The following is a 21,731-nucleotide window of genomic DNA, read 5'->3' as shown; positions in this document are numbered from 1 at the left end:
TTGGGTTCATGGTGGTTTGTTTTATTCTTTTCTTCAATTGAATACAGGTGATGAGACTAATTTGTGACACTAGAGAGCTTATGCTAAGCATTAGTTATTTGGGATAGCATGTGGACTCCCATATTTGCTATACACAAAAAGCAGGGTAGGTTTAAGGCTATAGCAGGGTTAGCTTCATTGTTCTACTTGTGTTATAGAAATAATTTGCAATACTGGAAACATGAAATTTCTACCCCATTTGAGGTAGAAGTAAATCTAAGCTAGTTGAGACATCTAAGCACCACTCAACCCGTTACAGGATGATTATTTATCAGACACAAAGCTTGTAGGTATCTCCTTAGAACCCATCAGACACAATAATGCTGCCGTATATACAGTTTGCATCAAAGGAAAAATACCTACGTACTAAAAATTACCTTGGGCAGTTTACTTCAGTAATGACAGAAGGGATGCACTTGATAATTTTCGTTTTGTACTGTGTTTTCATCTAAGGATGATGGTGAAAGAATTACACCTCCTAATGCTGCTTTCAAAGATGACAATATTGTTCAACCTATATTAAAGGTAATGAGATGAGCAGTGAGTGGTTAGATCTTGTGAAAAATGAAGTTTTAAATGCATACTTCATTGTCTAAAAGCTCACAGATGACTTTTTTTTTTTTCCTATAATGGCCATAGAAAATGTGTTGGCAGCATATCACAGTTAATAATCCTTACTCCAATTTATGTGCTATAGGCACTCCAAAATTACTCTGAGATATTTCTTACCCAAGTTTATAACCAGATTCAAATCAGTCTCTACATTTGTGCCAAAAAATTGAACCGCAGTCATCTCACAGAAAATAATTCTATCTACCTGACAGATGAGTCTTAAATCCCTGATTTTCTCCTTTCTCCAGAGTGAAATTCACTTTAATCTGGTATTAATGTATTTTTTTCCTCCAGTCGCCTGCAAGGGAATCCCATGATCTTGCAGTAGTGATTGCAAAGACATGGAAGATTCTGTATGCATGAAGCATTACCATGGGTTTTTCCAGTCATCTAGATTGTATAAAATCCTTTGACGTTAATTGGGACAAGCTTTCTCTCTAGGGTGATGTTGAATTTATCTCTCAGTGTCTCCTCCACCTCCTCGTCCTTAAGGGTTATAAACTCCACCAGATCCATGTTTTCCTTGTAATTGTATTTGGTCTCAGTGAGTGTCCACCCAATGAGCGCTCGGAAACCTTCGGTGGTCTGAAGGGTACAGATGGACTTCTTTGTAAAGAGGGAATCTGGAGACGTCTGAAGGTACGTGCACTGAAAACAGAAATCCTCCACTGCCCGTGGCTCCAGACTGAACATATACACTTTCCGACAGTCTTTTTTCTCTAGAAGATCAGAATTAGAGAAATTCTGATTGGGGATATATTGTTTCCGTCTCATTTTCTCAAGGTACCAGATGGCATTCTTTTCTGTGAAACGAAAGATGCCAGGAGCCTGGGGCTGGTCTTTCCCTGATACAAGCTCCATCGGTTGCCACATTTGGTAGGATACACCAAAACCCGCATCAACAATGTAGGCTTTTCCCTCAATAACTACCTTCACTAGGAGGTGGGTCATGATGGTGGCATATGCGTTCTCATGCGGGTTGAACACGTATGCTCCCAAAAAGCTGGTGTCATACCCCAGGCACTTCAGGACCCAACCTAACAGCTGGTTATTTTCCATGCACCAACCACCGCGCTTCTTGTGCACGATTTTGTTATAAATGTGCTCCAGATCCAAAGTAATTTTCTCCCCACAATGGATGCTGAGGTTTTCAAATGGAACGGCACGAATGTGGTGCTGGAATATATCAGTTAAGGTTTCCAAATCTTGATTTTCAAGGGAACCTCTATAGCCAGTTCTTGCAAAATACTCTTCAAGATTCATGTCTCCTGTGAAGGAAGGAAATGTGTTTTAGTTTTGTTTCTTTACATCAGTGATTTATGATGCTGTGAAGAACTGCCCAGGCTGCTGCCTGAAAAGATGCATTAATCTACCGAACCTCATCAGAGCAGTTCTTAAAGGTAACAAATATTCTCATCAAACAGTTCACAGGGGTCAGAAGAGCAGTGCGTGTGGGGCTTTATTTTTTGTCCTGGAGGCATCCGTACGGCAAACAAGTGATGCAATTGCAGCTTGATGTGCAGTGGCTGCAAAATAGGGATTTGACATCTTTGCATTGTAAGGGCAGGGTTAAGAAGAAAGGCAAGATCACACTAGGGAGTTTTCAGTATGTTTCATGAAAAACAGCCTAACTGCTGAATGAAATGAGTGCCAGTAGGGGAAGTAGTGTTGTCTGACAGTTGGAGGGCAAATAATTTGAGCCAGGATTCACATGTTCTTTTCATGAGCCTGCCACTACTCTGTGATCAAAAAACATGAATGGCTCATTCTCTATGTGTCTCTTCTCACCACCTACAAAAAGTGAAAATGATACTCCCTGCACGTTTTGTAAAGTGACAAGTTTTATTCAGGTAGTTTTATCTGGGAAAAAAAAAAAACAACTCTTGACCTTTTCAAGAGGCACAAACCACTGAGTCTCTGCTCTGCTCTTAGTGTTCCACAAACTCCTTCTGGTGTAAGAATAACGAACCTGAATGGAGGCAAGTGACCTAAAATACAAGGAGCACATCTCTAGTTCCTGCTGCACCCCACGGGGCACTTTGAAAGTGGGCTGTGAGTGGCTTAAAGCCCTTTAGATGTCACCTTTCTGAAAACTTGATTTATTTTTGCCAAAGGAGACATAACAGCGTTATGTTCGCCACATCCCTGGTCTGTCCTTCCTCTAGCTGATCCCACCGCCTCTACTGGCTTCATAAGACTCTTCATGAGCTAGACTGCTGGATGAGGAGCAATACAACATAGTTTCTGCCTTCTGATACCATGAAAAGTCACGCACACCAATCTGGCTTTCACAGTCTACTGGCTGTCATTATGGGCTGGGACCTGTGGATGTCTGGTGAGATACTGCTTGTAAAAAAATACTGTAGATTGTCTACTTGGACATGGAGCTGGAGATAAAAGGCTTTGCATGCTTGAACCTTTACAGAGAAAATCCTACATTTCAGCAGAGTTAGTGCAAATATTTCGCTTCTTGACAGCCCGCAAAGCTAGTTGGAAATCTTTTGTGAGTGCAGTAAGCTGAGGTTTAGACACTTAATATTAGCGACTTGGGAAGTCTATTGTATTCAGATAAATGCAGCAGTGAACCATTGAATGTTTACTGCACGCTAGAATTTCTCAAGGTGATTTTCAGTGACAGGTTTATGATGTGCATATGGATGTTATAGAAGCAGCTGTCCAAAGTGAATGGAGAGCCTCATCAAAAGCTGCATGTTATCATCTACAGAAGGGAATTTAACTTCCAGTGATATGTAAGTGTATTGCTGGAGGATGTTCCAGTGTAATGTTTGTTCAGTAGAACACAAATTTCTGGCACTGTATTTATTTGATTTGCATAATCCAAGTCTATCTGATCCTACCTAGTCAGATTAAATGTTAAGTAGATCACACCAGCATAAAGTTGGTTCTTGAGTTTATCTCATTGATAATTTCTCTCTGCAGTTCCCTAATGCTATTCTGATCTATGTTAGATCTTAACCATAGGAGATATGAAAACCTAGATTTTAAAAAGGTAATCCTACAAATGTGAGCAAAAACACTTCCAAGGACTACTTCTAAACGTGCAAATGAAGGTCTTCAAGCAAAAGATGTACCTTACTTACTAGGATTATGCACATTATCAGCAATTTCACTGTTAAAATACATATTTATCTATCTAATTTTATCCTCACACAGCAGCACAGAGGCTTTCTGAGGTAGGCAAAACACAGCCTGTAATTTCACTTTAAAAAAAAAATATTAAAGAACTGTAATTTTATTTGCAAAAAGAAGGATCTACTGATTCTTGAATAGCTTTTATTTTTCTCCCTTTGCATGTGCAATATTCTTAAATGTCATTAGAAATCTAGGAAAAAAACTTTTAAGAAAAGACTGTCTTTCTATCTACTACTCTTACCTGAAATTTCTCTTGTAGGCATGTGTATCTCCTGAAGAGCAGCAAGACAGAATTGAGATCACATTATCATTTTGCCCTCTCTAAACAGCCAGTATTTTAGTTTGAAGTTCTTTAAATATCTGTGCTAAGGAGAATTTTGCTTATGTGGCTCCCAATGACCTTTACCATCATAAAGAAGCCATTTACTTGATTTGTTTGATAGTTTTGAGGAAAATTAGCTTACCTCTTTAACCTTCTTTGTTGATGTTTGCAGCTTCTGGGTTGGTAATTGCTGGGGCAGCAGCCTGGAGAGCCGGCAGTGGATCCAAGCTGTGAGGGCTGCCTTCTTCTTTAAGCTCTGCAGTCCTGGATCTTAAGTGCCAAGGAAGGGCAGAGTCCACCAAAACTGAATGCACAGGTTTGGACTTCACTCATCCATGAGCAAATTAAACTTTGTTTCTTCTCCATGAGTAGAAGTTTATGTTTTCCTCTGGTTAAGACCAGCCTGAACTTGTTCTTCATGTAATGTAATTTCTGTAGATATTCACAAATGGTTCTGCATTTTATTTTTATAATAGCATTATTATTACTTCGCAAAGGAGTGATTTGTAGAGTGTTGTCTTCTGCTTCCTTCTGGAGTTGCTGAGGTGTTGCAGGCTGTGTTTTCCCATGCTCTATGCACATACAGAATGATCCATCTTTGCAGACGAAGAACCTTTTTGATCCCTTCTAAGTTTCCACTGCAGCAGGTAGTTACTTGGGAGCTGCCACGTGTAATAAATACCATGACAGATATTTATTGGCACAGTGTTGCATGAGAACAAAGTAATGCACTTCCTCTCCCAAACTTGGTTGTCTGTACCTTTCTGACGTTACGTAGCTGTTTGTGGTTGTCTCTTCCTTGTCCAGAGCGTCTCCTTCATTGGATGGAAGTGGAAAGATGTTGATCACCTTTTGGGGAAGAGGAAGACCGTGTTGGGCTGTATCTGGGACAGAACCTGAGCTTTAGGCACACGCTGCCCCATCAGACAGTGTGGCTGAGGATTAGTGTTCTTAAGTCACCCTCATTCATTGCTCATCGTGTTCAGCATCTGCCATGAGACTCAGCATCAGAAAGGTAAAAGGCAGCTGTGTTACATTCAGCATGCTGCAATGGCACACTGCTGGCATGTCTGAACTTCCCAGTGTTCCTCACTTTTCCAGGGTCTTGTCTTTAATGTCGCTTTTGTGCAGAATACTATTGGTAATAAACAGAAAGCAGAGTAGCTTATTGTTGCGTCTGTTTGATGTCAGAGGAAAGCGAGGCCCCAAATGTTTATATTTTTCAAAGGTTGATCTAATGTTGTTTCCGTTTCTGATACCAGTCGTCTGATTGTCTTAAGAATTGTTGAAGACTCTCAACTTCTACTGATTTTATTTCAATTCCAGAGAAATCATACTGAAAGGAGCTAAAATTGACTGCACAGAATTTGGAGGGGTTTCCTGTTTGTTTTAAGTTCCCTTACATAAATGGCTCATTTCAAGCCAGTATCGGGTAAGGGAATAGGACTTGAGTCTCTCAACTCACTTCATCAGCAACTAATCAGCACCTAATAGGGGGTTGTTTTGAAAGAGTCTGAACCTTTTTTTTTTCCTTATGAAATCTTTGGCCAAATCCAGCTCAAGTCTCTGTTTCAGACTGCTGAGAGACCTGAGTAATTTGCAAAAATGTGTTGAGGAGGAGATTGGAAATAATACCAAAAAAACATTAGAGCATTACAGATCTTCTGTGTAAAATGGTAATACAGCTTTTCATCCCAGATAATTTTGGTCTCATTTTATACTTCAGATTTCTTTTAGTTTTGTTCTTTTTTGCTGCAGCAAATGAGATACAGAGAGTTAAAACAAAATTTAAGGGAGACAAAATACAATTTCCACATGGGAAGACTAAAGGAAATAAGAGATTTTAGTTTCTAAAGAAGTGTAAGAAAAAATACAAAGTCAGTACAGGCAGTTAACTAACAATACACTTGAATTTACCAAGCTTTCTGTTCATCTAATTAGCTGACTTTTTAGAATGTATTAATACCATTAATGTTAGTTTTAGATGTTTCAGTATTGGATATTTAAAGACTCATTTAGCAGTGTTGTGAATCATATGGCATCCACCAGATTAGGTGGCAAGCCACGAACATTTACTGGTATCAATTTGTTCTCTAACACTATGTTGAATTTGTCTTTCAGTGTCTTCTCCACCTCTTCATCTGTGAGGGTTGTAGTCTGCAGCAGATCTGTGTCCTCTTTGTATTTGTACTTCATGTCAGAGAAGGTCCATCCAACTAAGGCATAAAACCCTTCAGTGGTCTGGAGGCTGCAGATTGACTTCTTCTGGAGTATGGTGTCTGGACACACTTGTAGGTATGTGTTTAGCTCCTGGAAGTCATCTATGTGCTTTGGCTCAAGAGTGAATGAATATAGTTTTCTGATATTGCCCATTTCTGGAGTATCGGTGAGAGGAACACTTCCCTCTGGAACATAATGTTTCCTCTTGACTTTCTCCAAGTACCAGATGCCATTGTCTTCCGTGAAGCGGAAGATGCCAGGAATCTGGGGTTGATCCTTCCCAGAAATCAGCAACATCGGCAGCCACGTTTGGTAGGGACCACCACCAAAACCAGCATCTACTATGTAGGAACTTCCCTTGATCACAACCTTCAGTAGGATGTGATTTATTTGATCGATGTACGCCTTCTTTGCTGGGTCATAACTCTTTCCTCCAAGGATGCAGACGTCATACCCCATTTCTTGCAAAGCCCAAAATAAAAGGTAGTTTGTTTCCATGCACCATCCACCACGCTTCTTTTTCACGATCTTATTGTAAGTAGCTTGCAAATCCAGGTCAATTGTCTCTCCGCAGTGCATGCTGAGGTTTTCAAAAGGAATCGCCTGGATGTGATGCTGGAAGATGGCTGTTAGGGTTTGCAAGTCTGCATCCTTATGGGAGCCATCAAAAGAAATTCTTGAGAAATACTCTTGAATGTTCATTTCACCTGTGTGAGCAGGAAAATAGCCAGTTACTGTTGTGCAGCTCTCAAGGGGTTCCCTCCTGTTTCTGTAGTACAGGTTAACCAGCCTGCAAATGTATCTGAGGCTTTCAAATCTGAAGATTTGAAAGACACGTGTCTTTGGTGGGAGATGAGTACAGGCCAGAGCTGCTTCTATCATCTGTATTTCTTTAAAAACAAAGAGATGAGAACAGGAGCAGATAACAGTAAAGCTTTATCTCTCAGACACTGTTTTCAGCACAGTTGGGTGTCTCTGCTACAGGAACACACGGCACAACAGAATCTTTGGCTCTGTGTGAATGTCCATGTGACAAAAACTTTAGGAAACTGGCAAACGAGGTTTGCAAACAAGCTGTTATCCTGCACCGGTGGAAGTCACAGCAATGTTTTGCTATTGCTTTTGCTGTAATAGTTAAGTAACTCTTTATCACACAGATAATTTAACAGGGAACCTTTGCATTCATGGCTTCAGCTAACCGGGATTAACTTCTCAGTGTGTCACTGTTTCAGACAAGCTTCCATGTGAAGTGGATTGTTGTTTTCTTAATCTCTTTAGTTTCCCTGTGGAGTTCAGGCAGAGCTTTGACTCCGTCTGTTGAAAAGGAGGGATTGTTAACTTTTCTAACCTAACAGCCAGGAGAACTGATAATTATTTCAAATACCTTCAAGATGTGTCCAGTGGCTTTTGGTTTCTTCTGTAAGCTTTTACAAGCCAATGAATTCAACTGAAATTACTGCATGTATTTTGTGTTTTCATGTCTCTCATCCACTTTCTATTAGCAGGAAGAGACTGTAATTTGTAATGGCTGCATGGCAGAGATGCAGAAGGTTCCCTATAACACTTTTAATCCACTGACCGATTTGTCTGACTTGCCTTTAATTTAGATTTCTCTTGAATTTTTCCCATTCCAAATATGTTTTTGTTTGTCTGTTTGTTTTCCACAGAATGATTTTATATTCTGCAAAGGACTGTATGAAGTTCCAAAAAGGTCTGATTTTTTTTCCTCCTTGAAATCACTCATACGTTCCCCAGGAAGGTTTTCCAACAATCCTTTGACACAGATGACACAGGAGAGATTATTTCCCAGCAACTACCCTCAGTTTTGGTCCACCTGCTCTCCTAGAAGTGACCAGCAGTTAGATCCAATTTCTGAGAGTGCAGGGAGCTTTTGAAAATCCCACCTTGAACACGTAAGTAAAACCGCCCTTGAGCTGGAAGGTGAGTGCATCAGATGACATTGTCTCTAGACCTTAACCTCAGCTTTGAAGCCATCAGCAGAACACATTTAACTTAGCTGTATTTCTGCTGATTTGCACTAGTACCAAGATTCAGACTGTGCGACACAGGAAAATACGATAAAACAGAGTACTATCACAAGGAGGGAATAAGAAATAAACATTTGAGCTTCAGAAGGACCCAAAGAGGCTACATGAAAAAAGTGTATTTGATGCTGCATTTTATGTGTTCTGGTTTTTTTTGTGTGTGTTTTTTTCCATCTCTTTTTAGGACAAGAGCACTCATCTCTGGCAGAATCTCCTAGGAAACACTGATTGTACAGAGCCATGCCACCAAATAGATGCAGACGTGCACGCTGCTAAGCCCATCCTGTGGTTTTATGCCTCGTTTTTCTCTCTGCTCCCATTTCCAGCAATTCTGCATAGCCAGATAGAAGCATCTCTTTCTTATGATGGTATCAAGCTGTACTTTTGTGCCCAGGAGGAGCCAAGTGAGTCCCTTAATCTGGTGAATCTCATGAAGTTGACAGTGGCTTTCAAGTAAGTGCCCATCCATCCCTGTTATGAGCCAAAGCCCTGGTGGTCTCCATGCAGCCCATCTCCAGTGTTGGGATCCCTGTGGTGTATAAGCCTTTGGGAGCCTCCGTGGGGCACAGGCAGGGGGGGCTTGGGAAACTCAAAGCAAAAAGCTTGTGCTATGGCTTCCTCTGCTCCAGACCTCACTAATGACTGTGTAATAGAGATGAGTATCTATTGCTTCTAAAAAGTTTATGTAGGATAAGACTGCAGCATGAAAACATCAGTGTTAGGGAATATGGGCAGGTAGCAGCCATGTAAACCGCTGTTTGCTCTCACAGCTTCCTGGAGGCAGATTTTCTTATCTGCATGACACCACTGCCCACCACAGCGGGGCTGTAACAGTGTAAATCCTGGCCCAGGGAATGGTTTGCATCCAAAACCAGAACAATTCTTTCCTGCTAGAATTCAAGAGAGACTTCCAAGGTAAGATCCTCTTGCACATGCCTATACAGTTTACTTGATTTTAAGCTGAATTGCAAGACGGGAGCTGGCTTTTTCATACACCCTGGCTCAGCATAAAATGAGTTTGTTTTGAGCACTTGATCTTTGTACTTTGACAATGGCCTTGCAATGCTACACACACTGTAACTCTTCATGTTGCTGTAATTCACACTTTGCTAATATGCCTGCAGGGCGAAACACACGGTACGTAGATGCATAGGGGTGGTAGAAGGCTTGTCCACAGCTACATGCAGAAGTGAGAGCTCAGACACATGGGTGCTTACCTCTGCATGTGGAGTTGTGGGCTGGCTGGCTGCTAAGTCCCAGGAATGTTTGCAATGGGAGCTGCTGCCCTTAAAGATCGAAGTTGCTTTTTGCTGCCTGGCAGGGACAGCATTCTCCTCTAGCAGAACCAGGACAGGAAGGCAGATTAGTTTCTTTTTTGTAATATTGTATGTTCTGATGGTCTTTTTTCTTTTTTGGCATAAGCACAGAAAGCCCTGCTGTGCAGTTAATTGCAGTAGGTGCTATAGGAAGAGCCAGAAAGTGATGCATTCCCAGATTGCTTATAATATCATGTAGGCTTAAACCTCCCAGATTACTGATTGAGAGCTAAAAGTCCTCCAGGCACACAAGGCAGAGATCCATTACAGGTAGCATGAGCACATTTTGCATGTGGCTGTCACCCCATTTGCAATCCCCATTACCCCTGTGCTTCAGTCTTTGGAGCACCCATGCCAATGCAGAAAAGCAAGAGTGCAATATTTAATACATCAGTGACACCGACACATCCAGGATCCCAGCAGGAAGTGATTTAGGACTGAGAGCTTATAAGCCAAGCTGAGCAAGTCACTGACCTGTACACAGGAGGTGGCAGCAGTAGGATTAATCACGGCTGGCTCTGGCTCTAAGGCAGCAGGGCCAGATGTGCAAAGGCAGACAGCCCTCCGAGACCTGGAAGCCCTGTCCTTCCTATGTGAGGTAGTTGTGAAGCCTGCTAGGCCTTTAAGACTTTGCCTCTGATAAGGGAAAAAGCAACCGAGTGAAATCTGAGCTGATAAGTTTCTTTTTTTTCCCCTCCCAATAGAAATGCATGTGATTTCGTCAGGCTGGCTATGCTGAGCTGGACCAGCAGGTAGCAGCCGGGGCATGGACCTCTGGAGCTGAGTCAGCTGAAAGAACAGCACTTTTTCCTCTGTCATTGTTTGCCCTTCACATGTGGCATCTCTGGGGCAGTGAGCTTAACCCCTCAGCCTTTCCTCTGAGCCAAGAAACCAACCCAAAGCATAAGAAATACTGCATTTCTAACAGCCTTAGCTGCAAAACATCAGCACGTGCAGACAATCAGGATAGTCGTGGTGATTAATGTTATCTTTTTTCTTTAATTAGAGGTTGTAATATGAGAGGAACAAACAGATTGAATACTTCTACTTCACAATTCTTGTCTTTTTATTTAATTGTCATTCACTTACATTATTTACTTAGTTGTAAGTAAGTGCATAGTTGTAATGCTTCTGTGATTTGTACATAAAGGAACATCAAGCATCATCTCAAAGGGCAAAGTGATTACATCTGTGTGATTTCTCATGCTCAAAATCTTAGCCTTTAGGTATCTGATTAAGATTCATCGTTTCTCCTTATATCAATATAATTAGTATCACTACAAATAGACAAATACATACGCTCCGGAAAAACTGACTGAAAAACAGTAACATTTGCACAGAAGTGACATTCTTGTATGAGGAGGGTGCATTCCCAGCAATCCTCTCCTGGGTGCTCACAAATGAAATCTGCAGGAGATGCTTTCAGTTTGAAAGCTTTGGTTATGTTGCTGAGGGTACAGGAATCTGAAAGAAGGCAGAATCATCTCCTAATACTTCTCATCACCAGTTTTAGGCCACAAAATAGCCCCTTGGTGAGCGTTAGAACTGCTGTGTGAGGAGCTAAGGGTGCAGGAGCACAAAGGACAGGCTTCTGGCTTATTGTAGCAAATGGAGCTGGATGTCTTTATTTTTCTGGCTATTGCATTTCAAAAAATAGTATGGCATCAATTTAAGATGTGGGTGTGATTTTATTTTTTTCCCCAGGTGGCAGAGCTGAGTAATAAGGAAAGGGACAAACTGTTCCATCTCCCTGCCATGCTGCTCTGGGTTAGTGGGAAAAGCTTTTAAGAGATGAATGGAGCAGGGAATGGGCAGCATCTGCTGCCAGCTAAGCACAAACAGAAGGGGAGTGATTTGATTGAGCGAGGAAGAAATTATTTGTACCCAAACCAAGCAGAGATGCAGGAGCAGTTGTGAAAATCAATTTCTTTTCCAGATTCATGCTAATCTGTTCTGCTTTACACAGGGGTAAATGGAAGAAGAAAGATTAACCTTTAGATTCTTGTCAGGAAGAGGGGGGAGAGTTGCACATAATGCCACCATATTGAATTATAATTCAGGCAGTGAGTTAAAACAGAGACAACCTGCTTGTATTGGTGGGTACAAATTTCTTATCTAATGTTATATTGAATTTCTCCTTCAGTGTTTTCTCCATTTCTTCATCTGCAAGGATTCTGATTTCCACCAGATCCATGTTATCCTTATAATTGTATTTTATCTCAGTGAGTTTCCACCCAACGAGTGCCCGGACCCCATCAGTGGTCTGCAGGCTGCAGATGGATTTTGTAACAAAAAGTGAGTCTGGTGCAGTTTGCAGGTGCTGATTTCTGGCTCTGAACTCTTCTATATCTCGTGGCTGGAGGGTGAAGAGATAAACTCGACGGCAGACTTCTTTGTCCGTGTTATGAAGAGCAGAGTCGCCATGGTTGGGAACGCACTGTTTCCGTTTCACCTTCTCAAGGTACCAGGTCCCATTCTCTTCTAGGAAGCGGAAGATGCCGGGTGTCTGAGGCTGATCTTTCCCTGAAATCAACTCCATTGGCTGCCATATCTGGTAGGCCATCCCAAAACCACCATCCACAAGGTAGGATTTGTCATGAAGCACCACTTTTAGCAACAGATGATCAATGTCATCAGCATATGCATCGTGCTCTGGGAAATAAACATTTGCTCCCAGAAGGGTGACATTGTACCCTAAGGTTTTCAGGGCCCAAGATAAGAGGTTGTTGTTCTCCATGCACCAGCCCCCACGTTTCTTCCTCACAATCTTGTCATAAGTGGCTGCTAGGTCCAGCTTGATGCTTTCCCCACAGTGAATGCTGAGGTTCTCAAAAGGAACAGCTCGGATGTGGTGCTGGAATATTTCTGTCAAGGTTTCCAGGTCCAGTTTATCATGGGAGCCTTGGTAAGAAATTCTGGCAAAATACTCCTTGATGTCCATGCTGCCTTTGAGAAAAGGGTGGAAAAAACACCATAGTTTGTGCCAGAAGTAACAGAAGGATCTTCCTCATTCGTTATATTGACGACAGCCCCATTATGAACAACCCACTCAGAAGAGGAATGGGGTTTGACAAATGGCCCTATCCAAGGCAGTTGAGTGCAAGTATTAGTGCTGGGGGAAGCCAATGGGGCACTGCTGATGAGCACAAATGTTATTTTTAATTGTTTCTTTTACAGCTGTGATGAGAAGCTCCAGCTGTGTTAAGTGTATTTCAGCAGAGAGTTCCTGCCCAGCAAGGCTACAAATCTCTGTAGGAAGGAACAAAAACAGTAGCAGCTCTGTTTTCCTGCTAGAAATTATAGGAACTGAGACTCTCCAGCTCTGAACTGCTTTACATGTGGTTTGACTCAGCAAAGCAGAAACAGAAAACAAACCCCTTCCCCCCCCCCCCCCCCTTCCCTGCAGTGCAATCTAGAGCATCTTCATCAACCACAGCTGAAATTAATCTGCTTGCCTATGGTGTTGTCTCCATTCTTTAGGCAGGATATATCTGCTCAGTACTGGTGGCAGCAGATGTAACCAGGAATACATACCTGGCATTATGGCTGTGAGCATTGCCCTCCCCATGCAATCTGAAGCAGAAGTTGTAGCAGGAACCTGCCTTTCATGATTCACAAGGGGAAAAAAAGCATTCTACAGCCCCCAACTCTTTGTGGTAAGGTGGCAAGAAATGGGGTTTTAATGTGGCCACATACCTTTGCTATCCTACCCTGGCACTACTGTATTTCAGATGTCTCTGAGTAACACCATGAGAAGAACTCCAAGTGTTGCAACAGGGTTAAGCTCTCAGTATGATGAAAAATAGCACACAGCAAATTGCATGGGAGTTTTGGAAAGATAGTTTCAGTATACATGCAAAAGCAATGAGAACACAAGCTTTCTATCTGGCAGAGTGTCCTGGGAGAAGCAGGAGGATTTCCCAGGGTGGCTCTGTACATTTAGGATCCAAATGTTCAGAAATCTGTCACTATTACACACCATGACAGGTATATGAAATTCAACCAGCAGGCCGGAATTATCAAACATTGGGTTAAGAGCATCCAATAATTATTCTGGACTTTCTCTTAGTTTAGTTTCTGCCTTGTTCCCAAGCTTATTACCAGGGCATCACAACTCCAGGACTATTAGTACTTGGAGATGGGTTTTTCAGAAGCAGAGTTCTTGCAGTGGGAGCTTTAAGCCAGTATCACCAGCTGTGAGCTCCTGGCCCCTCACCCCCAAACCCCCTTTCTTTCTTCCCTTCCTTCACTTTACCAAAGTAGGCGAAATATTTACATTAATTCAAAGGGAAAAGGTTGGTGTTAAAGAGTTTATCTGTCTTCCTGTATGCTGCTTGTGGTTCCTTATAAGGCCCTTTCAATAGCTGAATCTGAAGTAAGTCATATGGCACAAATGCTCAAACAAATGTTAGAGGCTGATAACCACGTAAATAATCTGTTACACTGACACAAAAAGAGGCATTGGGAAGCAGCTGAATGTTGCTCTCTCTGCTGTTACACAACCTGTCTGTTTCTGCTCTCAGACATTTCTCACTTCCTGGTTAGGAAGAGCTCAGCTGCCTGAATTCAGGGGTTAAATAAAGGTCTTACCTGGAAAATCAGTTCAACTGCAAACGGATCTCCTGGGGCTTGTGGGGGGGTTATTTTAGGCAAAAGCAAGTGGCGTGGCTGGCTGTCCTTTACTTAGCAGGGGGTCGAGGACTGTCCAGCTCCCTTCCTGGGGAATGTCCTTTCTCTCAACTTGCTTCCACCCGCCTCTGTCAGATTGCAAAAGCTGGAAGAGGAGGGGAGAAATAAAAGAAAAGGGTGGAGCACAAAGAGCCGTAGTGAGTAAACAAGATGGACAGCACTGACTCGATCCACATGCAAAGCCTGGTCTTTATTAGAGCAGAGGTTGCCTGACATTGTTATTTGTCTCACACTGCCAGCAGCAAATCTTGGGCTAAGAAGAAGAGGGTGAGCTATTTTGTTTCAATATCTGACCAAACGCACGTGAGTAATAAATACTTACCCTGGGTACTGGCTTACTGGTTGTTTAGGTACATGGGGAAGAATCCTTGCATCCATTCTGTCTGAAAAGCAGCAAGATTTCTGCATGGGATCTAGCACCTGTAACCCCCTGCCTCAGTCAGCCCACACAGTAACTTTAGTGTTTGCTTAATTCACTCTTTTTCATTTACATGCTTGTTTGCTTTTGTTTGTTTGTTTTCTTATTATTACAACAAACTTCACAGGAAAAGGCTGGGCCAGCAGTGTGCCTGATTTGAACTCAGCTTAGTTTAGCACCTGAGTATGCTATGGTAACATATAGTGCAGACACAAGGGGGACTCCATCCTCTCAGTGTGCTTCACACTGCTTTACTCTCTGTACTCATGTTGCTTGCATTCTCCCAAGCTAGGACTTTTTACTTCCTTATTAATTCTCAATATATACCAATAGATTCTTTTGTGTTAATTCCCTCCTTCACATTTAGTATCACTAGCAAGTTTCATTCAAGTGCTGATTTATTGCGATAATTAGTTAGTAGAGATAATAAATCAGACTGGAGATGCCTGTGGTAACACAGCTCCACTGCCATATCAAAACGTGCCTCTTTATCATCCCATCAGCATCCAGTGTTTGATCCAACCAGACAGAACCAGTGCCCAAGGTGAGAGATGCTTAAGGAGCAGGTTTCTGCCTTTCTTGGGCTTCTCCGGTCATGTACAACCCGATTAAAAGAGAAGACTCATATTCCCTAGGTAGAGCTTGCTGTACATAGGCTATTCCATTCTCTTGTCACATGTGTCAGTTCAATAATGGGCAGCCAAAAACCAAGCAGGTTCATTCAAGCACTTGTAGTGCTTGTGGAAACCATACTGAGAAGAAGTCCAAGGTCCCATCGCTTCATTCTGCAAGAAAACACAGACACAATCCTTGCCCAAAGTCATTGCTCCTCAAACCTTTAAAACCACGCGTTCTCATCCTACTTGCTTGCACCCAAGGAGGTCAGAGGGCTGAAAGATAAGTTTCCTGACCAGGAAGCCCTACCGCAGACAGTTTCCATATCAGCTTTATGACATATCATTGTGGCTTATTCCAGGCTTTGCAGAGCAATAAAATGCAATTACTGCTCACGTATAGCATAGTGTGGCCATGATATGCCATAAAGCCTCAACTGAGTCCATCCTTTTAAGTGACAAAGGGCAAAGCCCAGCCCAGGTCACACAGAGCACTTGACCAGCAATGACCTGTAACTCAATTTCCCAAACTTGGCAGGAGCTGAAACTCTTTAAGCATTTTCCAGAAGAACATCAATGTAATTGCACATAGCTTTTATTTATTTATTCATTTTAAACTGCCGACAGCATTTAATTCATTACTGAAATCTTCCTCTCATCCTGACTCTCCTGAGAGGCTGCATCAAATATTCCTCCCTCCCCACTTTAGCAGAGCATTACATGCTGCAGTGTTTGCTTGGAGAAATAAAAGCATTAGACACCCTGGCTTTGGGAATGGTGTGCAATCAAGTGTCTACTCACCGTTGAGCAGCTCCCACTGTAGTGTCCTCTGCAATGGGCTCTGTAACAAAGCAGAGATTATCATCTTATGTTAGCTGGGTGCTTAATAGAGAAGTGATGTTGTGTTCTACTCATCTGGTCTGGGGTGGGGAGGAAACTAATAGAACATTTGACGTGTTTTAAATGGAATAAAATCTTAAATTCTTACAAAACTTCCAATTATTCCTTCCTGCTGAGCTCTGTGTGGCTGCAAAATGAAATGCTGTACACCCCAAGCTGAGCAGCGTGTCCTATCCCACCACTTCCAAAGGGATTTTAATACCTGTGAGCTACTCTAGTACATGAGTACTAAATAATATTCATGGCCTATAAGCAATATTCATAATGGTAGGACTTACTTATGCTTTGTATTCATTGCCTTAATATTACATATCTAGCAGCTGTGGCTACATACCTCCACTTTACATCCCCCACGTGCAGTCTGGATGCTGCAAGGAGTCCAAGGGAGGAGTCTGCAATAGCAGCAGTGACTTCTGCCCGTGGAAGGTAGTAGCTGTGCTTGAATTGCTTGGCTTTCTCTTGGCAGGAAATAGATAAGACCTCAGTTTTAGCATCTCGACTATTTAAGTCATCTTTCTGAGAGCCAGTGAGAGTCAAAAAAACCTCTATTCTGTTTATCTTTACCCTGCTAATATGAGGTTTTTCACACAAGCCAACACCAGGCATGCTAATGCAGACCAAGACCACTCTGGCCTGCAGTGCCTTCCGGTCCAAAGGGTTTCAGCATAAATCTCTTAAATGCAAGTGGTCATAATTCAGTTCAACTCCATTACAAAGGGAACAATAAGCCTTTCTACATGAATGGTTTTATCTCATTTTAAGCGTCTGCTTTGATGAAAAATATATCCATTTACACGGCTTTTATTTTCCCATGGATCATGACTGCTATGGTGGACAGGTCAGGGTTGGATCCTCAACAACATGCGTCCCCAGCACTCTGAGCCATCCTACAGTTCCATCCAGCTCCAGCGTGAGTATGTGAAAGCAGAAGTTGTCCTCCATTTCACAAGCAGTGATCACACCCTCAACATGTCCTTCCCCATTTGCAGCCACCCCCTGGCAAATTCTCCTTGTGGGATCTATCCCCATAACCACTGTCAGATTTCTCCCATCCAAACTAATGGAGCTTGGGGGCCCTCCTGCAGCCTGCTGCAGCTCACATACCTGGTGCTGCAGGTGCTCAGGTGTCAGTTTCAAATCTCAGCTCTGCAAGAAGCACACAAAGTCTCTTCCCCTCTCCCTCTCTCTTTATCTGACCACTGCATCCACCACCTCAAAGATATTCTACTGCCTTCCAAAATCAATACACAATATGCCCCCAGAGCACCTTTGGAGACCCAGGACGTTAATCTTTCTCTCTTCATTTCAACATCCCATCTAGACACTGGATATTTTCCATTCTCCTAGCTTTTTTTTTTTTTTTTTGTACAGATATATGCACTCCCAAGATTAAGCAGTTAATAATTGCCATCATGTTAAGCTGTAATTGCTGAAAGGAAGTGTGACAGTGTAATGTGTAATGGGCCTCGGCAAGGCTGGCTGGACCCTGAGCTGCTTTCATTTCACATTTTCTAATGAGAGCTGTCGGTCACGCTGTCAGAGCCACACGGGGCATTTCCTCACCTGCTCCTTTGGTTCAGAGCTGCATTGGGCAAAATGGGCATCCACAGCAGAGCCCACAAGCAAAAGAAGTGGTGTATGGGGCAGTATTCATCCCTGAAGGACACAAGGTTCTCTCCAGTTTCACTTCATTTTCACCATCATTGGTAGCAGCAATATAGCAGGGCAATGTTTTTTGCAAGGATAGAAAGGCCTCATCTAACAATAAAGGTGTTACATTGGCCTTAATACAAAAACTAGCAGAAGAAATACCTTTAAAATTAAATCACTGATCACTCACAAAAATGCTGTACGGCTGCCAAATGAGTATAGAAAATAGCCCGTGACCTGCGCACGCAATCCAGCTGCACAGGTGTGACCTACCTGCACAGAGAGGGTCTGCAAGGCACCAAGCTCTGTCATTATCAGCCTCTATCATTATCAGCCTGGGTATTCAAACCTGTTTACCATATGCAAAGAATATTTTTCAACAGGAAATTACTCACAGCTAATCCACAGGTGCACTGATGGAAGGAGAAGCGTTTACCTGAAGGAATACTGTGGGGGAAAAAACACTTCTGTGAGTTAAAGCAACCTAAAGAGCATCTCAAAGAGAAATAGCCTTTAATTGGCCTAAACGGAAAATATGCTGGCTTTAATTCATGTGCTTTCCATATAGAGATCTTATTTATATATACATATTTTCCTGTGATACATACATATATATAATATGTATACACATGCATATATTAGCTGTGAAAAACGAAATCATCCCCACCTGGCTCTCAGCCTGCTCCTCCATAAAAGCTCCACCAAAAGAAAGCTGCTGTTTCAGTGAGAAGGCTCTTGTTGAGTTCAGGGGGAAAGATGCTCAGCCCTATTTCAGGCAGTCAGCCTGGAAACACACAACATGAGGAACAATTACATGAGTTCTGTCATTCCTGCTGCTCAGATATTTTAGTTTTTGGAGAGGAAGGTGGGAGGGAAACCTTTTATCTATGTGAAGAGTAGGAAACAGAGAGGTGCAGTGACAGCAAAAACCTGCACCTTCAGAAAACACATTCATTATAATTCACTATCATGCATCACAGAAATCACGCACATTTGGGATGACACCACTGTCTTCCTCCCTGTTGCTGAATCAAGAGCAGAGAAAAGACAGCAGAGATGCTCAGGGTTCACAGTGCTACCCCCCAGACTCACCTGAGGTTGTTTGGCTGCACCAAGGAAATCTGGAAGTGATGGAGATTCAGGAGCATGGAGCTGGTCTTCTGCACCAGCCCTCAGCATTCAATAGCCCCAATGCAGACACGCTCGGTATAAATCACGCTCATGGAGCTGGGCGTCTGCAGAGTGATGTATTTTTCTGGTGTAGAAACAAAAGGTGGTGCAGCAGGGGTTACTGTGGCAACCTGCAACTCTTGCCTCTCCTCCCTGCTGTGCTCAGGAGCAGTGCTGAGGGACATGGATGTCACATCAAGGTGGCAGTGCAGGGACTGGGCCAGCATGGATAGCACAGACACAGAGTGAGAGGTGTGCAACACACATAGCTCCATGGGAGAGTGGGCACCAGGGGCTGTAATGGCTCCCTGCTCCAACACTTCTGCACTGCTCTCCATTGCATCCTCTGAACATGTTCTCATTTCCCACATCTCCTCTACAAAGAGCCAAATCCTGCCCTCTCTGCAGAACCATCTCCAGCCCCTGACCCACAGCAGCTTTATTTTCCCAGCAAGGATTGGTTTGATCCTTGACCACCTGAACCACAGACTGACCTGTACTGTGCCATGATGAATCTGGCAGTGCCACCTCTGTACATTTCCAGCCCATAAGGTAAAAAGCAGCTAATTTCTATGCTGCGTCATCATGCTATCAATCACAAATTAATGCTACAATCCAGGTCAGTGCTTCCTCACAGGCAGATGCTGAGGATGCTGTCATGCTGGAAGATTGTCACCAGCCTTTCCAAAGCAAACACTGAACAGGAGCTGTAGTAAGAAACAGGCATTGAGAAGTGGCTGAAGACCAATGTCTTTGCCCACAGAAGCACAAGGCAAGCACCACAAGCAACACACCAGTCCTCACACTGTTCTGTTACCAGTGTTTACCCACTTTGCTATTATTCTTAACTAATCCCTGCCTTTACCAGCTTAACTAATAATTTTATAGGCAGTATAGTATTGTGAGCTTTACTGCCATGCAGAAGCTCGAGTCCCAGGGCTCATTACTTCCCTCCAGAAAATCACAGCAACCCAGTGGCTAACATGGCTGCTGCTATTGGACAGAAACTTCCTCTGCAAATTTATCAAAGGCTCTCCTGAATGTTTCATTGTAAGAAAATTAGACTGCTTGTTTATGAGGCCACAAAGCTACCCAGTTTAAAACCACAAAATCAATGCGCTAAGTGCATCAGTTACCACTCCAGGTTGCTGCTCCTGTTAGCCCCACCATCATTTTCCATTGCTTCACACGGAGTCAACAGCTCCTCCTAATTTAGTTTCATCTGCAAACTTGCACTATACACCCTCTAATCTAACAAGCAAGTCAAAACAAAGCCCCAGAGCCTGCAGAGAATCATGCTACAGCCCCAGCTGTGCCTGCAGCGATGCCCTATTGCTGCTCTTTACCTCTTTCCCTCTTTACCATCCCTTCAGCCTTGTGCCCACGCTTGGAAGAGTTGTGCCCATGCTGTGTGTCCCTATCAGTGCACAGCTTTCATTTTGCTTTCCTCCCCCTGGAGACCAGTGTGTGCTGTAGGAAGCTGCACACCATATATTAGTCCTATTCCCAGCCGCAACAACATCGAGCTGCTTTTAGACGAACGCGCTGTGATTTAATACCATCAGCAAACTCTGCAGAAGCAGAAATACAAACCCAGCCACAGCCTCCCCAGTGCTGGCAGTGTCCCCTCAGCACTTTAATTCTCATCAGCTGCCCTGTTTGTATCCCTGCTTGCTCCCCGCCCTTGGTTAACGATCTGATTTTGTGTGTTATGCGTTCAAAACGCTCCCTGGCGATAAATGTTTAATTTCTTTCGCTCGTGGCACCTTTGTGAAATATTTATGATCACTAGATGTCACTGTAATTTTACTGTCTCCAGCCTTACCGAACAGCCGTGATCTCCCATGCTCTGCTTGCTTGCAGCTCCTCGTGCAGAATGCATCAGCGATAAGCAGAGCAGCAGCTGGCTGTTGGGCTCGGGTGTCCTGCAGTGGGAGCACAGCACACACCTCACCCCGGGCTTTGCCTGTGTTCTCCCAGCACTGCAGTTAATCACACAGGGGTAGGAGCCCAGGTATGTCTACAAAGCATCTTTCTGTTACCCTTAAAGATTCTTACAGAACGTATTACTCCCAAGTCAGCTCAAGCACACACTCTCAATTTCCCTAACCTGTTTACTTCTATCATTTCTGCATTATACACATCTTTTGCTATACATAGTTTAAATATTACAGGCCACACTCCTGTGTAAACATGCATGGGATTTTTTAAATTGGGAAAAAAAACCCACACAATGAAATGCATAGGAATACCCACACATTGACCACGTGTCTCTGTCTGCTGATACTACCCAGGTCACTCACCCCATACACCACATCCCATGGGGGAACACACTGAGAGCAGGACTTCTAAGAAAAATCCATTCTCCAGAATACAGCACGAAGGTTCCTGATGCAGCGCTGGTGGCTGAGCTGAGAAAACAAAGCTCTTTGCTGGCATCTTTTGGTGAGTGAAGAGAAGGGAGCTGAGGGTCAGGGTGTCCCTGTTCCAGGACTCCACAGCCAGGGAAGGGGAGATTCTGGTTTTCTCTTCCACAAATGAATGAACAAAGAAAGATGCGGGGGGGAAAAATCAGATCCTTCT

At 43.0% G+C, this 21,731-nt stretch overlaps 4 protein-coding genes and 1 long non-coding RNA gene across 9 annotated transcripts; 1 reads left to right on the top strand and 4 right to left on the bottom strand.

Moving 5' to 3' along the window:
* LOC107319387 (arylamine N-acetyltransferase, liver isozyme) lies at positions 1 to 14,469 on the bottom strand. Its single transcript, XM_015874137.3, has 3 exons — positions 14,298 to 14,469; positions 4,269 to 7,053; positions 1 to 1,919 (listed from the first exon to the last, which is right to left on the bottom strand). The coding sequence occupies exon 2, from the start codon at positions 7,046 to 7,048 to the stop codon at positions 6,158 to 6,160; it is 891 nt and encodes a 296-aa protein (XP_015729623.2). The 5' UTR covers positions 7,049 to 7,053; positions 14,298 to 14,469; the 3' UTR covers positions 1 to 1,919; positions 4,269 to 6,157.
* LOC107319388 (arylamine N-acetyltransferase, pineal gland isozyme NAT-10) lies at positions 1 to 14,469 on the bottom strand. The gene is made up of 3 exons (XM_085551868.1): positions 14,298 to 14,469; positions 4,269 to 7,053; positions 1 to 1,919 (listed from the first exon to the last, which is right to left on the bottom strand). Exon 3 carries the CDS (start codon positions 1,912 to 1,914, stop codon positions 1,042 to 1,044), a length of 873 nt encoding a protein of 290 aa, XP_085407994.1. The 5' UTR covers positions 1,915 to 1,919; positions 4,269 to 7,053; positions 14,298 to 14,469; the 3' UTR covers positions 1 to 1,041.
* Positions 8,014 to 8,671, top strand: LOC146760583 (uncharacterized). The gene is made up of 2 exons (XR_014947818.1): positions 8,014 to 8,259; positions 8,576 to 8,671. It is a non-coding gene; the product is annotated as an uncharacterized LOC146760583 (long non-coding RNA).
* LOC107319389 (arylamine N-acetyltransferase, pineal gland isozyme NAT-3) lies at positions 10,756 to 14,469 on the bottom strand. Of its 2 annotated transcripts, none has more exons than XM_015874143.3 (2): positions 14,298 to 14,469; positions 10,756 to 12,653 (listed from the first exon to the last, which is right to left on the bottom strand). In XM_015874143.3, exon 2 carries the CDS (start codon positions 12,646 to 12,648, stop codon positions 11,776 to 11,778), a length of 873 nt encoding a protein of 290 aa, XP_015729629.1. In that variant the 5' UTR covers positions 12,649 to 12,653; positions 14,298 to 14,469; the 3' UTR covers positions 10,756 to 11,775. The 2 variants fall into 2 exon arrangements, with proteins under 2 accessions (XP_015729629.1, XP_015729630.1); XM_015874144.3 differs by having other exon boundaries at positions 10,756 to 12,649.
* On the bottom strand, positions 14,343 to 21,032 carry LOC146760582 (uncharacterized). Of its 4 annotated transcripts, XR_014947816.1 has the most exons (6): positions 20,974 to 21,032; positions 19,071 to 19,233; positions 18,646 to 18,762; positions 18,374 to 18,425; positions 16,230 to 16,269; positions 15,473 to 15,599 (listed from the first exon to the last, which is right to left on the bottom strand). XR_014947816.1 is itself a non-coding variant. In XM_085551870.1 (5 exons), exons 1-5 carry the CDS (start codon positions 18,304 to 18,306, stop codon positions 14,391 to 14,393), a joined length of 342 nt encoding a protein of 113 aa, XP_085407996.1. In that variant the 5' UTR covers positions 18,307 to 18,365; the 3' UTR covers positions 14,365 to 14,390. The 4 variants fall into 4 exon arrangements, 2 of the variants coding, with proteins under 2 accessions (XP_085407995.1, XP_085407996.1); XM_085551870.1 differs by lacking the exons at positions 18,374 to 18,425; positions 18,646 to 18,762; positions 19,071 to 19,233; positions 20,974 to 21,032 and adding exons at positions 14,365 to 14,481; positions 16,663 to 16,786; positions 18,252 to 18,365 and having other exon boundaries at positions 15,568 to 15,599; XM_085551869.1 differs by lacking the exons at positions 15,473 to 15,599; positions 18,374 to 18,425; positions 18,646 to 18,762; positions 19,071 to 19,233; positions 20,974 to 21,032 and adding exons at positions 14,343 to 14,481; positions 16,663 to 16,786; positions 18,252 to 18,359.
* Between the last annotated feature and the right edge of the window lie 699 nt (positions 21,033 to 21,731).

The sequence above is a fragment of the Coturnix japonica genome, chromosome 6 (assembly GCF_054131305.1).
Source record: "Coturnix japonica strain WE chromosome 6, WE-NBRP24, whole genome shotgun sequence".
NCBI lineage: Eukaryota > Metazoa > Chordata > Aves > Galliformes > Phasianidae > Coturnix > Coturnix japonica.
Note: the sequence above shows the minus strand (reverse complement) of the source record. Positions and strands in the feature narration are given on the sequence as shown.

What these genes read in the sequence shown, in the direction of transcription:
- LOC107319388 (XM_085551868.1), bottom strand. Translation starts at nt 1,914, where the DNA reads ATGAATCTTGAAGAGTATTTTGCAAGAACTGGCTATAGAGGTTCCCTT.
- LOC107319387 (XM_015874137.3), bottom strand. Translation starts at nt 7,048, where the DNA reads ATGAACATTCAAGAGTATTTCTCAAGAATTTCTTTTGATGGCTCCCAT.
- LOC107319389 (XM_015874143.3), bottom strand. Translation starts at nt 12,648, where the DNA reads ATGGACATCAAGGAGTATTTTGCCAGAATTTCTTACCAAGGCTCCCAT.
- LOC146760582 (XM_085551869.1), bottom strand. Translation starts at nt 18,306, where the DNA reads ATGATAGAGGCTGATAATGACAGAGCTTGGTGCCTTGCAGACCCTCTC. An exon ending in TGCAGACCCTCTCTGTGCAG is followed by an intron (nt 16,787 to 18,251) that starts GTAGGTCACACC and finishes TTTCCTGCCAAG; the next exon opens with AGAAAGCCAAGCAATTCAAG. An exon ending in ACAGTGGGAGCTGCTCAACG is followed by an intron (nt 14,482 to 16,229) that starts GTGAGTAGACAC and finishes CTCCTCTTCCAG; the next exon opens with CTTTTGCAATCTGACAGAGG.